At 42.0% G+C, this 15,327-nt stretch overlaps 1 protein-coding gene across 4 annotated transcripts in view; it reads right to left on the bottom strand.

Annotated features, from left to right (window-relative positions):
- Positions 1–1,997: 1,997 nt before the first annotated feature.
- MYB (MYB proto-oncogene, transcription factor) overlaps positions 1,998–15,327 on the bottom strand; it is a gene marked incomplete at its 5' end in the record, with an annotated part of 28,284 nt that continues 14,954 nt past the window's right edge. For all 4 annotated transcript variants that reach the window (XM_080615592.1, XM_080615591.1, XM_080615590.1 and 1 more), the window contains 5 exons: positions 1,998–3,749; positions 13,295–13,402; positions 14,045–14,155; positions 14,842–14,967; positions 15,053–15,167. In XM_080615592.1, coding sequence (XP_080471718.1) covers positions 3,633–3,749; positions 13,295–13,402; positions 14,045–14,155; positions 14,842–14,967; positions 15,053–15,167 — 577 coding nt within the window. In that variant the 3' untranslated portion in view covers positions 1,998–3,632. The remainder of the gene's footprint in view (positions 3,750–13,294; positions 13,403–14,044; positions 14,156–14,841; positions 14,968–15,052; positions 15,168–15,327) is intronic.

The following is a 15,327-nucleotide window of genomic DNA, read 5'->3' on the forward strand; positions in this document are numbered from 1 at the left end:
CCTGTGGGAGTTGAACACCAGGGACTGCATAGAGAGCTGGAGAATTGCAGGGTATAGCTGGGAAACACCTCACACTCTGGTATTTTCCTTTATTTTTGCGCTGGCTCCTTTGCCTCTTCATTTTTAATTAGTGGCGCATGCTGAAATGATAATCTAAATTCTTTTCAGAAATCAAAAGAATTCCCACTGACAACATTATTAAGTTATAATTACAGCAAAGAAAAAGGTTAATAGGGATTTGAGCCAAATATCTACTCTCCATTAAAAGAGAACTTGACTGAACCTGTTTTCCCTTCATTTTGGTAGATTACTCTAGGTTTAAATGAGTCCAGCATGGCTATACACCTGTGCAAAGGTCCACTGAAAGGCTAAATTGCCATCACCAAGACCATCTATATGGACCTGTCTTGGGATAGACCTTGCCTGATCTATGCTCAAGCTGGAATTTGACAGGTAGAACTTCTCTGGATCTCTGAGAGAAAGATGTGTATTTCAGGGAGTAAGCCACGCGTGGTCACGTGTGAATATTGTGTGAGAAGGAAATGTAGTAGGTGGCACTTTGTTGCAAAGGGAACTTAAAGAGTTGATGGGGGAAAAATAATTAGGTTCCTGGGGTACAGCTTTCAAAGAAAGCCTCTTCCTCTGCTCATGCTGAGCACCACATGCATGTAGAAACATATGCAGATCAGCTTTAATCTACTGAGTGTTTCACATTTTCAATGAAACGAGAAGGGAAAAAGAAACCTTTTCCTCTGTGTTAGTTCTAAGTGCGCCCATCAACAGGACAACTACTGCAGTGGGTTTGCTTGTTAAAAATGGGGTTTAAAGCAATGGAAGGTGTAAGGAAAAAACCCCAGTCCTTATGCTGGGCACCTGCAGGGTGAGCTTCCATGTTTCCCGGCACTGCTCCTCACTGGGTGCTAGATAATGATCTGTTTAAACTCGGTCGTGCTTGCTGCAGTTACAGCTGGAACCCTACAAGGCAAGAGCTTTGCCTTGAAGACCTGTTGAAAGCTGGGTGTTCCTTTTTCCTTTTTTTTTTTTACTTCTTTAAAACTGCAACGCGTTGCTTAAGCTGTGGCGTGCCTCACATGCAGACCTTTCCCTCTTCCCAAGCTGCACACCATGAAGTACTGCAGTCCTCCCTCACATCTTGCACAAGTGTTCTTATGGGGTGAGCCCGCAGCCTTTGTACAGGCAAGCGCTCCCACAGACTTCCCCTTCTTTGTAATCCATACCCAGCACAGGAGTCCTGCCTGCGGGAAATGCTGCAAAACTTCCTCAGGGCTGGTTCTCCCCCGGCATTTGGTGACAGCCCAAACCACATGGGGGATAGATGAGAAACAGGCAAAACCTGGAGGGGGCTGCTGCAAGCACTGGTCCCTTCCCAGGCTGAAAATCAAAAGTGCACAAGAAGGGACCTTGCACAGGGTGAAAAAGGCTGTTTTGCTCCTCCTTTTCTGTGCGCTGCATGGCATGCAGGCCCCAGGAGGCTTCAGCTGGGAGGACTAGGCAACTTGCCGGGGAAGGAGAGAGAAAGGACTACAAGGCATCTCTGGGGGCTCTCAGCCCATATATGGCTACACATACACACTTGGAAATAGCCATTACTTCCTTCAGGGAGCTGAAGTCTGCTCTCAAGAGTATCAGTGTGATTGCTTCAACTTAAATTTCAGCTAATGATTTATTTTCAAGCTATGAAATAAAACGCAATTTTTTTCCCACCAGGTTGCACCTTTTTTTTCGGAGGAGGGAGGAGGGGGAGGTTGGCAATTGCTTTTACTCTCCAGCTTTCCCAGTGCTGAATGTTCTCAGCATTTACACTGTGAGGCTGTACAGGTCTACCCAATTATTTGAGGTGCAGTGTAATGCACCAGGGTTTCAAAATATATTCCTACCTCTGGTTTCTTAAGATAAGTGTAAAAAACTCTGTTCTACAGTATCAGAACTCCAGAATATTTTGCTCTTATTCAAGTGATTCTTGATCTGGTGGTCTCAGATGAAGAAATAAATTAGCCAGCCGTTTTGCACAGCCTCCCACTAGCTGCAGCTGATTTGGACTTTGGTGTCACTGGAGATGTGCCTCAAGTCCACAACATTCTCAATACTTCCCATTTTGCGCTGTGCTCCTTCCACTTCCTTAATGATCAGTGAGAACTGGGGATGTTGAGGCTACCTATGGTGTGAAAAACTATTCCTTACTTATCTAAGTGTGCTGGAAAAAACTTGTATTGATTGTTGCCTATAACACCACTGCCAAAACACTAAAGGCAAACAAGATTCAAAGACCATGTGTGTTTAAGTAAAAAAGAACACACTTTATTTATCTACAAGGCAGTACATTTCTGTATAAAAAATTAAGTGCAGGTGAAGCTGCACCGAATGCTTTTAAGGCAGCAAAGTCAGAGGCTGTTATAAAAAAACCCAAACAATAAAAAAATAAAATAAAATCAGTGTTTTGCCATATTGGTAAAGATTTGGTATGGCAGTACATAGAACCATGTATTTCTAAGAACCTGATTCAGTATACAAGACCCAAGCTAGGGAACAATTAGCTAGACATGGAACAAAACAGACAACATGAACACGACAGCGATCTCCCAGATGTATGAAGGTGCAATGCATGCTGTTACAAACCAATGAGAAACAAAACAGCACATCTAAACAAAAAAGAAAAGAAAATCTCCCAGGAACAGTGTTAAAAAATATTGCTTATAAAAAAACAAAAGGGGAAAAAATATAAATGATGTAAAAAAATTTAAAATAAAAAGATCTGAAACGCTAGTGCATAGTCAATTAGCTAACATCAACATCTGTTTTCTTTCCATATAAAGCTCTACTCCTTTTACACTAGCAGCATGTCTACACGCTAAGGTCTGTAGCAGCAAAACACAGTATTCATTTGGCATTTACAAAATTAAATTACTGAATAAAAAATATAATTTTTCTCATAAATCTATGTTTCATACAGTAATATTTTTTCAAGCAAGCTAATTACCCCCCCAGACAGAAACACACAATGAATAATGGTCTAGAACCATAACAGAAAAGAGAATTTCAAGAGGCATGGATGTTTGAGCATTCATGATCTTGATCAGTCTTCTCCCTTTGCACAGACTAGCGTTTGTAGTAATGCTTTTCACTTCAGTACTTTTATACCAATGCATTTTGTTCAGTGATTTAAAATACATCTGTTTGAGTACCTGCTCTTTTATTATAAAAAATTAAAAAAGAAACAAACAAACCCCCACCCCTGGCTAGCACATCACTGAAATAACAATACTGGTGTATTGGGTCTGCTTGATCTTCAGAAGTACAAGAGAAATTATCATTATTATAAGTCTGCACTTAAGATCATTAATTACTGATTCAAACTTAATACCTAATAATTTAGGCAAGTATCATTAAAAAAAAAAAAACACAACAAAACAATCCTCTTAAGTTGGGTGAAATCCAACAAGAATATACATGCTGAGTGACTAAATGCACTTTGCGCTGCTCCCAACTGTTGTACCACAACAAAGATAGGCTCTTCTCCCATTCATGAAAAGTTTTCATGCAGAGGAACAGGAATTTCCCACTGGAGGCGAAGTGTTCTCAAAACCATAATGCTTCTCTGTCCGTCGACCCTTTCACATCACCAGAGTCCGGGTGGGGAAGGCGGTCATGTACTTGCGTGCCTGATCCGTCAGGGCCATCTGATCCTCGATCTTCCCACAGGACGCTGACTCCCAGGCGTTGTTCAGATGCTGAATGAGAAAGCAGGCAGGGAGGTTTGGGGTGAACATCATGTGATTTATTTATAGCCTTACCTGAAGCTGTGCCTGCTCATGATTAAATAGCATGAACAGGGCATGATGTTGTCCCATCTCCAGAGAAATTGAATTCTCAACCCAATAGGAAAAAAATATCAGCCCCACTTCTCAGTTAGCAACCAGGGGTGGGCAGACCTGACGACCTGCAGAGCAGTACACCACAAGAGCCAGGATCCAAACCTCCCCACTTTCCTCTTAAGTAGCGGCTGCTCTACAAGTCTCTATCTACAGCCTTGCCTTTCAGGTGGACTTTACAGTCAACGGCACAGACAGTCTAAAGCCCACAGTTACAATATTCAGTGCTATGACCACACAGAAATTCCTGTCGAACCTCCATTCTAGAAATACAGCTGCTCTGCTCCTGTGTTCCCTGGACCAACCTGACAACCTTCCCACAGCTAACAAAAAGTCCCGTGCTCGAAGCTGCTTTCAACTGTGAGCGGCGATTAGCACGTGCCCATTTGCAGAGCTCCTCTGGCAAAGAAGAAGGGGGGAACATGGCTCTCAGCAGAAACAGCATTCTTAATTATCATGTAAGCCATTTCACTTCTTGTGGTATTTATGGAGGTTACAGACACCATTTAGTATAATGTTAAAGTGAGATAAACATATCCGTGGAGGGCTGTGCACCCTGTATTTATTTACTCACTACACATGTGAGATGTTTCTCATTGCCTTGAGCTATAAACAGTAATGAAATTTCAAAGCTCCTGGAATTTACCAGTAACATACACATTTACGCATGCTTTCTTTTTCTATTGAACTTCTTTACTTACTCAAGTGTGTCTGCCTTTACACATTAACATATTCCTTAAGCCCTGAATAAAAACCCTTATCATTATATAGAGCTACTGTACAAACACCCTGCATTCCAAAAAGGTGCTCCATGGAAAGCTGCCTACCAGTAAGGAGATCCCAGTACTGTTGAATATTGAGGAGGTCTGTGCTCAAGATCCAAGAGAAACCCTTCTCTATTTTCCTCTGCTTTCAACGAGGATCATCTTTGCGATTCAAGATCTACATTGCTCAACGAGATAGCCAAAGCCTTCCCAACACCCAGGACACTGGAGGAAGCATAATTAATGGACTGCAAACCATCTGCTAAGAGCAGAACTGTCCTGGTGAGCTCATGGCTCTATGCTGCTCCTTCTAGTTGCTAACTTCACAAAAGGATCCTTACATTATTATCCAGGCTAAATGTTCAGAGAATGCTCTTCTGACTGTAAACAGTGTTATCTGAGGCATATGGATAGTAAAAGGCCGGGCAACATATGAAATACAGATAATTTCTCATAACATGCCCTAATCAGGGCACTGGTACAAACACAGGGACAGAGGTTCCCTGCCCTGGAGGGCTTACAGCCTAAAACGGATAAACTCAATAAGTAAGTAAGCAGCATAGCCAAGACGAGGGCACACATGTCAGTTCCCTGTAAACGTCGGCTGCGCTTCCCTAGACGCAGCTTTCTGTTCTCTGTAGACAAGTTCCAAATGCTGTCTCTGCTGTTGATGCCTTTTTGCAGGCAGAACTCTGCTAAGCTTCACTGGGAGTTCCCTGAGTGAAGGAGAGCCAGGTCAGGCCTCGAATCACTAAGTTTTTGCAGCTTTTTGTGGGACAGCACATCTGTGAAGTGAAAAAACACACCATACACCTCTTTGCCAGAGTGGTTCAACCTAGGCTGGCTGTATACCTTGTGCTGTGGCTGTCCCTAGGGCACATGCCACAGCCAAAATGCAGGTGTGACATACTTTCTGCATGCCGCAGACATGCATGCGACATGCCGCAGCTTCTTTCATGTTTTGGTTAAACAGCTTCCAGAGTAGCTTTTCAAAGGCACCTACATCAGCTGGGAACCTACAGCCTCCTATTGATCCTCAGTGGGACTCTGTCACCTGTGAGTATTTTACCTTATTACTTTAGAGGTATTTGCATCAGGGACCAAATCATGCCTGGTACAATGCCATCAGTTTTACTTAGAAGCCAGATTTGGTCTCTACGCCTCAAGAGCAGTCAGTAGTTCCAGAATATCCATCATTTCAAAGGACAAAACCGTGTCCAAATGGTATTTCCCTGTGATCCCCCAAAGCTTCAATGTACTGGTCTAGAAATGAGAGATCAGCAGTCCCTTAAATAACTGAGAGTATTTAAGGGAAAGTCAATCTGTCACAAGATGTCAATTTTTAAACAACAGAAGTAATTTCAGGCAAGGAGTGTCCCTATCTCATAAATCAGGTTTAGTCATTAGTATCTACACTGAGCTGTTTTTATTAACAGCCATGTGCTTAGAAAGGGAAAAAAAAATAAATCTATATGCTGATATCTCCAACATCTCAGCAAGCTGCTGCATGTCACTCATTCCACTGAAAGCCTGGTCTTCATTTAACCTATGTCAGTGCAGCAGAAGCCTCTCAGGTAGGCAGTAACCCCCTGCCCTCCCTTCGGGTCAGCCGCCTCAGTGCCCCAGGGAGCACAGGGCAGCAGACACAGCAAATGACAGGAGGATCAGTTTGACCCCAGGACTTGAGCCTGTATGAAACAACTCACCCAAGTTTTGCCATAGAGACAGCACAAGAGATTCTCCCTGCAGAGTTCTGACCCTTGTATTATTTTCCCAGAAATACATTACATCATTATTTTTCCTCTTGTGGCAAATTTATAAAAAGAGACTAACTTTGTAGTCTCACTGACAGTGGTGAGAGCTTTGCTCTAGTAAACAAGGCAGAATTTGACCCAAAGTAAAGTAGTGTATTTTCTGAAGTAGTATATTTACTAAGAGTTTTCAATGCTACCCTGGGGAAGTCAGGTAACATTTAAGTGGATATTTTTATTAAACATTTTCTGTCTGAAGCCTTGGCTCTCAGCAGCCAACACAAAACAAAGCACAATGCCTTTGCCTTGCCCGCCCTACAAGGCACCTGTGAAAGTCATCCCGATGCGAGAGGCTTTACTTCCCTTCTTGGCAGGGAGTGCTGGGTCCCATGACCCAGGCAGAGCACCCTGCCAGGTCTGGGCTCACACAGCCATGTGATCCCTTGGTAAAAAGTGAAAAGCACAACACCTCCTTCCATGCCAGCACTGCAGCAAGTATCGACAGGGCTCTGTTACAGGACAGCGGCAGAGCCCCACAGAAAGCAGCACTTAACAGATGTATCAAAAGAGAAAAGACCCCAGCAGAAGCTAGAGGCATGAAGGAAAACAGTGCAGAAACCCATGTCAGACCACTCCTTTTGCAGAATGTACACTGCATCTCTCCTCTCATATTTAAGGGTCCATTATGTTCATGGAAACATAAAAACTTTGCAACTATAATCCAAAAGGCCTGGCCCAAACCCCACCAAAATTGATGGGCATGTTTTAATTGATTCAGTGGATTCTCCCTACTTAAATTCAGCCATCTAAGAGCAAGGTGTTTGTTTTGGCACCTAAATCCTTAGCCAGTGGGGAAAGAAAGGGATTTCCGCAATAGAATTCATTCCATATATAATTTTTTTAATTGCCACAAAGAGCAGGAGACTACTCTTAGTTTTGCTGTCAATTAAAAGAAATTAAGCCTTTTCAGCTAGTAGTTCTACCTGTATTTTTCTCTTCCACACACAGCAGTTTTCTCTCTTTAGGTTGAAATAGGGAGTGGCTGGGAGAAGAAAGTATAGTACTATGAGTTCCCATAGGATAAAATTACAGACCCATGGTGCAATTCCAGCTATGTCATTCTCCGTGGCTCATTTTTTTTTAACCTCAGTAATCCTACAAGCACATCCTTCTCCTGGCAGTAAAACTACCTCACTTTGCTGTAATGTGCCTTCAACTGCCCTCAGGCAGATGCAAACTGTAAACAAACTGTCAAAGCTGTAACTGGGATATCCAGTTAAAGCGCTTTAAAAAAAAACTTGGACCATCTAGAGAAAACAGAACGGAGTATGAGAAGACTGTGGAAAGGTGCTTTCCTAACACAACTCATCCTTCTGCTCTGGAAGTCTGGGCTGCCTTTTCATGTGCTGTCTGCATGCCTTCAGACAGCTCCTGCCTTACGACACCTTGAGTTGTTAAGGGGTGAACACCAAAACTGAACGCTGCTGCAGTCCTGCAGTGCCGAGCTCTCAAACTGATGGAAGTGTAGTAAAAATCTTTGGGCAAAGAACTGTGCTAGAAGACAGGCTTTAAATCTCTGCTACTCCGGCAGGTATCTTCAGCAACTTCATCAGAGTTACTGGTGTTACATACATTAATTTAGCAAGTTGTGTTGGCATTTAAAACCAAAAAAAGACAAATGTGCAAAATATTTAGAGGCCTTAGACTATTAGAAGGTATCTTATCATGTTTCTCTACTGGAAAAAGCTGGATTTCTTGCCAGTTTTCCCTTAGATTACATGGTATGGAAAATTTACAGAACATGCCAATGAAAAGGCTTACAACAGAAAATGCAATACTTCCGAAACAGTGAAACAATCAACACCCTAAACAAAGCAAGTTCCTAGCAGAATACACTGCATATCATGTAGAACAGTATGTCCTTCTATTCTATCAGGATGAAGAACTAAGATAAATCTTTGTACTTATAGAGACCAGACAGTAAAGACTAATCAAAAACTCAAGTGATCATAAATTAATTCTACTTCATTCTACATCTACTTCAAGGCAGAGCACTATTTCTGCTCACGTTGCTAGTTGTCCTCTGGGACATGGGACAGCCTTCTCCTAAACACATTGCTCAGAAATACAGTTTGCTAAATGTGAGAGAGTAAGATGGTCCAACTTTTCAGCTTTTATTCTAAGCCTGACACCAGAGCTGCAAAGAGCTATTTAGCAGCACTTTTAGGAGCTTAACCCTGAAGCCCTTACTCAGCCTAAACTCCTGTTTGAGATGTATGAACTTTCCAAGTAAGATTAATAGAAGAGATACAGAAATATGTAAGCACCTGCAACTCACATTAGGATATTCAGTCCTTTTCTAATTTTGTCTATAAGTAACTTCATTTTAATTCACCGATCAGAAGGCATAGCTGCAAATGCCTGATAGTTAAGCTGTTGCTTTTCTTCTTTCTGCCTGCTTGGGGCAGCTGTAAATCCTGACTCGTTTGCAACCCAAATTCTGCTGCCCTGGGAGGAAAACATGCGAGGACTGACCTGTAACTTCCAAATTCCTTTTGCTCCCTCAGCTGTGCCAAGCACAACTCGTGCACACGTCAGCCATTGGCAAGAGAAGGGACAACACAAGAGAGGGAAACCAACGGGGCTAAAGTGAAGGCACTTGCTCTACAGATCTTAAACCTCCCAGGGCTTGAGCATAGTGTGCTTCCCCCTGTCCCTTGATTAAACATGGAAGAGTAAGAGACTTTGGGATCTTCTTGCCCCAGAAAAACTAGAGGAAAGCCTGCTGCTGCAGGAGAGCATGCTGCCTCACCTATACTTTTTGTCTTACAACCAGCTGCAAGTGAAATTCCTGAAATTCCACATTTCATTTTTTTAAACAGAGAAAATTAAGCTTAACGACAGCTCACAGCCTTGAAAAGGTTAACCAAGTAACTGTTTTAAAATCCTTTAGGCCTACTCTTTAAAGAAAATGGTTACATAAACGGCTGAAAGTCAGGAAATTTGAGCTGAAACGTGTCAGTCTGTGGTTAAAAAATGGAAAGTGACAGGAGCTAGGGGTTGAAGAAGACTCTCTTTAGCTTGCAGGGCTTCTACCCCGTGTTGTTTCCTTTGTTACTGGGGGAAGAAGATATCAAAGCAGCACTATTTTCTTGAAAGGTTCCATTTCATGGTGTCTTTTGATAGCCTGCAGGGTTAGGTGGATGGTCTGATTTAGCCTACTTTTCTGGCTATGGTAGGTACTCCTCCTGCTCCAGAACATAATGTGAAACGAAACATAACTTTTACATAGGAAGATCCAGAAACAGGGTTTTTTACATAAGCACTTACAAGGCACTATTCAAGCAAATGCTCAGTACAGATCATCAATTTGTCTCAGTAAGGGAATATGTTATCCCAAAATCTTAACTCTTGGAAAAGTTGCTAGTGAGGCCAAAATCCTCCTGCTGTGCAACTGAGTGTTGCTTAAGTAACAAAAATAGACCATGTAAAAATATAGGTTGCAACTAACTCGACAAATATAAAGCAAAAGTATTTGGGATCTATGCAACGGAGTGTAAGAGTAATTCCACCCCAAGGTGGGTCTCACCATGGGTTTGGTGAGACATCTCCTATTCCTACCAGTAAGAGAATACCCGAGTGCGCAACTCTGAGATTTGCCATTCAGAACAAAAAAGCTGGCTGAACCTCCACACCTTACCAGAAAGATCCCACAAACAGCTGCCTTTACATCCAACACTTTACAGAGACTTATGCAGGGGATCAAATGAGGATGAAGCCCTGACCTCACATGCCAGGTGATGCAACATGCTGTTCCTCCTAAGGGATGGTGATTCATATCATGCTATCTAATATGTTCATCAACTCTTATTTACCAAGTTGCTTATGATCAGTCCTGTATCCAAAATGCAGTAAGTAATCAGGCATCCTGTGAGTGGATTACTAGCCAAGTACCTTTTTCTTTATGTAAATGCAGTGCAAATTATTAAAGCGATGAAAAATACTGTGGGCTGGTAAACATACTACCTCTCTCTTACGCAAGTTCAAATTTAAGAGAAAATGGAATTTGAAGAACCAAGCATATAAAAAAAGAAAGTTTAGTGCTTTCTCTCTTTCTCTCTTCCCTCTCCATACACACATCCAAAGGTGCAGAGTGCTACAATTCTTACTTGGACTGAAGTCAATGAGAATTTGTGTAAGTAAGAACATTTGGATCAGGCCCAAAATATTAACAGCAGCAATGTAAACATATGCAGGCACAATTAAATTTTACTCAGATGAGTTACCTTGTGTTTAATGTCTACCTGCATGGCATCAGTGCATTTAGTCCAGTGTTCGTGTGTGTGTCAGCACATGTGTACATGTATGAGGGCGATACACCAAACTAGAAAGTGTAGAAAGCACGGAACAAGAACATGCTAAAAACTGGTCACATACAAAATGCTACCTGTCAAAATCGAGCACAAACACTAACATTTCCAGTTGACTTGCACCCTTTAGACAGGCTCTGTCCTCTCACACACATCCATCTCCACTGGGATGGAGGGGGAGAAATATTAGCGGCAGAGCAGAAACAGTTTCTGGAGTGAAACAGAACCAGACTGATTGTCCTTTCTGAGCTGTACGGGGCCAAACTCCCCTCTGGTAGGACGCCAAGGAGTCTTACCAGGGATGAAGCAGATTCTCCCTTTTAACCCTGACACTGAGCTCAAATCAGAGAGCACAGCGATTGGCAGACAATACTGCATTGTTATAAAATCTGTATTTCATTCTGAAAAACCTGTCTGTGCCACTGTCACAGAAACCCCTAGGCTCATTCTTCATTTGAAATGACATTTCAGCTGAAACACTCAATGGTTCATTGGCAGAAAGAATAATTTTACCTTCTTCATACTGGTACACTGAGAAGCTACATAGTAAGTATTCATTTTGGGGGCTCTTTACAACTGCTTTTTCTTTCAGTTCAACATGTTTTAAACACTGAGGTGAGTTGGGAAGTCCTTTTTAACTCAGTTACTACTTAAGGATAAGTCCTCTTTATCCGAACAATGAAAATACCTGACTTTTAACATGCTTTTCCTTAGCAAAGACTGAAGAATGGGATCCCACAAACTGACTCCTGTAAACTTCCTGAACAAAACCAGCGTGAGTGAGAAGAGAAGGTTAAACAAGCCCTTTCATTTACAGCAGCTTGTAAAGAAATTATTTTTAAATAGCAGGAAACATAACACTGTTATGCCAAAGATCAAAAGATCCTATTTTACAGGCACCTCAGATGCTTCATTTTTATTACAGGCAGAGTGCAGACAACTACCACTAACAGGCCAATGTACAACATGCTCTGTTTAGCTACCTTAAAATGTTGACCTAAACCCACAGAGAAGCCTGGCATTTAGGTGGGGGACATGGCCAGGTGTTGGAGTGCTGGTAAGTCAGTGGGGCAAAACACATGGGGACCAACAGCCTCATCCCATGACACCTGCTCCAGCAACCCACTACAAAACTGGAGCCCCGGGCTCCTCTGCCATAAGGTGGTCTGAATTCAGTCCCTAATCAACTGCCCTAACCCAGGGGCAGTGGATGTTCAAACCCTCCGCTTAGCCATCAATCATGGGGCAGCTAAGAAATACAGTTCATGAGGAAGAGCAAATGAGCAAAAGGGAGTGTGAGTCTTCAGCCCCTATGGACACCTCCGTGCAGATGGGAGGCAGTCCCTGCCCTCCAAAACTGCTTTTCATCAATGATTTTGCAGTGCACAATACAAACCTACTCCATCCATTTGACAAACTGTGCCAAATGGGTATGTGTGAAATGTTAATATGTCACTTTATAATGCTTGGCTAGAGATGCTTAATCAAAACCAGGTTTTATTCATCCCTGCCTACTGCAAATAAATTCCTAATGTAAATTCTGGAAAGAGAAAGGAAAGAAAGGATTACCTATGTGAACTACCCGTCTGAAAGTCAGGAGTTACGGAGTTATAATTTTGTTTTTGACAATGACTAGCCCTGGGGAATGAGACATGCTCAATTTTCGCAGCTAGGGAAAGGCTATAAAATCACTTATTCATCCACCTCAAAAATACTGGTTACGGTGGAAGGATAATTAATCATTATCTACATTGCTTTTCATTTTCTGAATGACTTTCTGTGAGCCCAATCTAAAGTCTACAAGAGTCAGCAAAGAGGCTGCTAGTGACTTTGGTGGGCTTTGGATCATGCCCTACGTAACAGCCATATTTTAAAGTACAGCAAATTTATACGTTTGTTAACACTTGAGAAAAGCATAAATATGTAAAACCCAGCCTCACATCTGGCTTACATTACAACACTTGCCTATTTAATTCATTTCAGAGACTCCAAAATGTGCAACTGGCTGTAAGGATTATGAGGCCCCTTCAGATCACCAGTTAAAACCACATTTCTGGTGTGACCTCAGCCCACACTCAGGGAAAGGCCATCCTGGTGCTTGGCTGGATGGGCAATACTGGATACATCTGTGCTGCCCAGCCAGGCAGTGCCAGAGTCTCTCCTTTTGCCCCAAGGCCAGTGACAACCTCTGGCCACCACCACGCCACTCAACTCTCCTGCTCTCTAAAACAGCAGGACTACCTACCAGTCTACAGGAAAAAGCCTCTGGCTCATGTTAATGTTCAGTCCTACCAATTTAGCTCTGGAGCCAGCTGAGTTACAATGCTCCATGCTTGGCGTTTGCTGTGTTTAGCTCTGTGGCAGAGCTGTAGCCTTTGCATCCTCACACAACACAGGTACAGTGAGATCCTCATCCACCATCACCTAAACATATCATTCTTCCACACTCAACACTTAGAATCAGTCTGTGAAAAAGCAATATTGATATACAAAGGGATTATTTATCAAAGAATGGTTACCTGCAGAGGACTAGTTAGTGGTCTGTTTCTAGGTACTGCAACTGTTTTGTGAAAACTACCATCCTCTTCAGCCACAGGCATCTTTAAAATGGAGCTGGTAAGAAGATTCTGAACAGGAAAAGAAGAAAAAACCAGAAACATTTTTCAGTCACTCAGGAGAACAATCTGAGTTTGAACACATTAAAAGCAAACTCAGCCTGACTGCAGAGGGTGCAACACTGGGCACGGTCACAGAAGGAGTGCTCAGCCCTGGGGGCAGACCTCAGCCAAGGGTCCCTAAGACTTGGCTTTGCAGGAGCATTGCCAAGTGCAAAGGTTTTTCATCCAGCAAAATGTCCAAGTGCAAGAATAACAGTGAGACTGAACAGCCCTGGTGAAGCAAAGGGACTGTGCTCACACAAGGTCTCATTTGCACAAACCAAAACAGACTCTCTTTCTTTTACCAGTTTTATCTCTGTGACCTAGTCATTTCTATACACAGGTGCAGGCATCCTCCAAACGGAGGCTCTTTACAAAGACTGTGGGCTGCACAATGACTGCAACTTCTTCTACCTTCTACAGGCATTACAGTGATCATAATCAGTGCACAGGATTTTGCTGCTTGTGATTAATACAGGAAAATGATACGGGAATAATCAATAATGCTGACCTGTGAGGAATTCCATACAAAATATTTTCTCTTTTGCATTTAAAAACAGAACAGGGATGTAAAACAGAAAATCATTTGGTGGTGTGAAAACTTGCACTTACTGGCACATCTTCCATAGTGGATGCATGTGTGAAGAGCTGAGTGTTCAGGTTTTCTTCTTCCCAGTGATTCGAGCAGAAAAAATTTCCAGCTTTATCTGTCGGAGACTCCACCTGAAATCAGGAAAGGCACTGTGATAAAAACCAGTACTTAACTGACCAGAAGGTGATTTATCTGTCAGTTGCTTAATAAATTGAATAAATACTCTTCACAGCCCTGAATAATACATGTTTACAGTACTGTCTTTGAAAGCGCCATTGCTCTTCACAGAAGAAAAAAGTTCAAGGTTCTCAAAAGAATCCCCACCTAATAAAACTTTGAATACTTGCACTCAGTGCTCTGTCAGTATTCAGGAGTTTAATCCCCTGGAAAGGATTGAGAATATATGTATTTTTAGAACTTTAGTGACAAAGTAATATAATGCAATGCCCTCAAATGTTCAGGTTTCTAAGTCACTCCATGGAGCTAAGTCTCTGTAGGGTTCTTCTATAGTTTTCACCAATATTAGAAAGATTCAGTCCAAATTCCTATCTAATTTTTTTTTTTCCTTTTTAAGTTTCAAACGAAAACTACATTAGAACAGCCCAAGCAAACCCCTGCTGGAAACAGCAAAAAGACTTCTATGGAAATCAATGGGAGATGAATTAGGCATGCCTAGTATACTATATAGAACCGACACTAAGATCTTGGGGCTCACATGAAAGAAAAACAGACACAGCTATTTAACAGAAAAGGTATTGGTATAAGTTTCTCAGTAAAGAGTGCTGAATTAAATTGCCTCAGGTAGTTTGAGATTTACCTCTTGTTTGATTTTCTTCAGCAAAGGGGGTCCACTTTCATGTAGCCCAGCCACTATTGCAGATTCCTCTGACTCCTGCTTGATAACATCCTGCAGATCTTCTACAAGATGAGTCGGAGTTTGAGGCTGAAAGGAAGAAACGTTATACCAAGTCCCAGAACATCCCTCTACACTAATATCAAAGCAACTTTCATCATTGTTTCCTTCTTACCAGCATCTTCAAAGGACCATATTTGATTTCCTGAGCTGCAAGTGCATTTTTGAATGGAGTGGGTGTTCTTGGAGAGCTCTCTAATATCGATCTCTTGATTGCTGGAGTTCTGAAACTTTAAAAAGAGGGAGAAAAACTTTAAAGGAATATGCTTGAAAATATTACGTCTTTACAGAAATACGTGCATACACACAGTGGCTGCTTTAAGACTTGGACAAATATTTTCCTGCAACCCTATTTCGCTTTTCTAGCAGAACATCTATTTAACTGTGGTA

This window comes from Psittacula echo, assembly GCF_963264785.1.
Source record: "Psittacula echo genome assembly, chromosome: 4".
Classification (NCBI taxonomy): Eukaryota; Metazoa; Chordata; class Aves; order Psittaciformes; family Psittacidae; genus Psittacula; species Psittacula echo.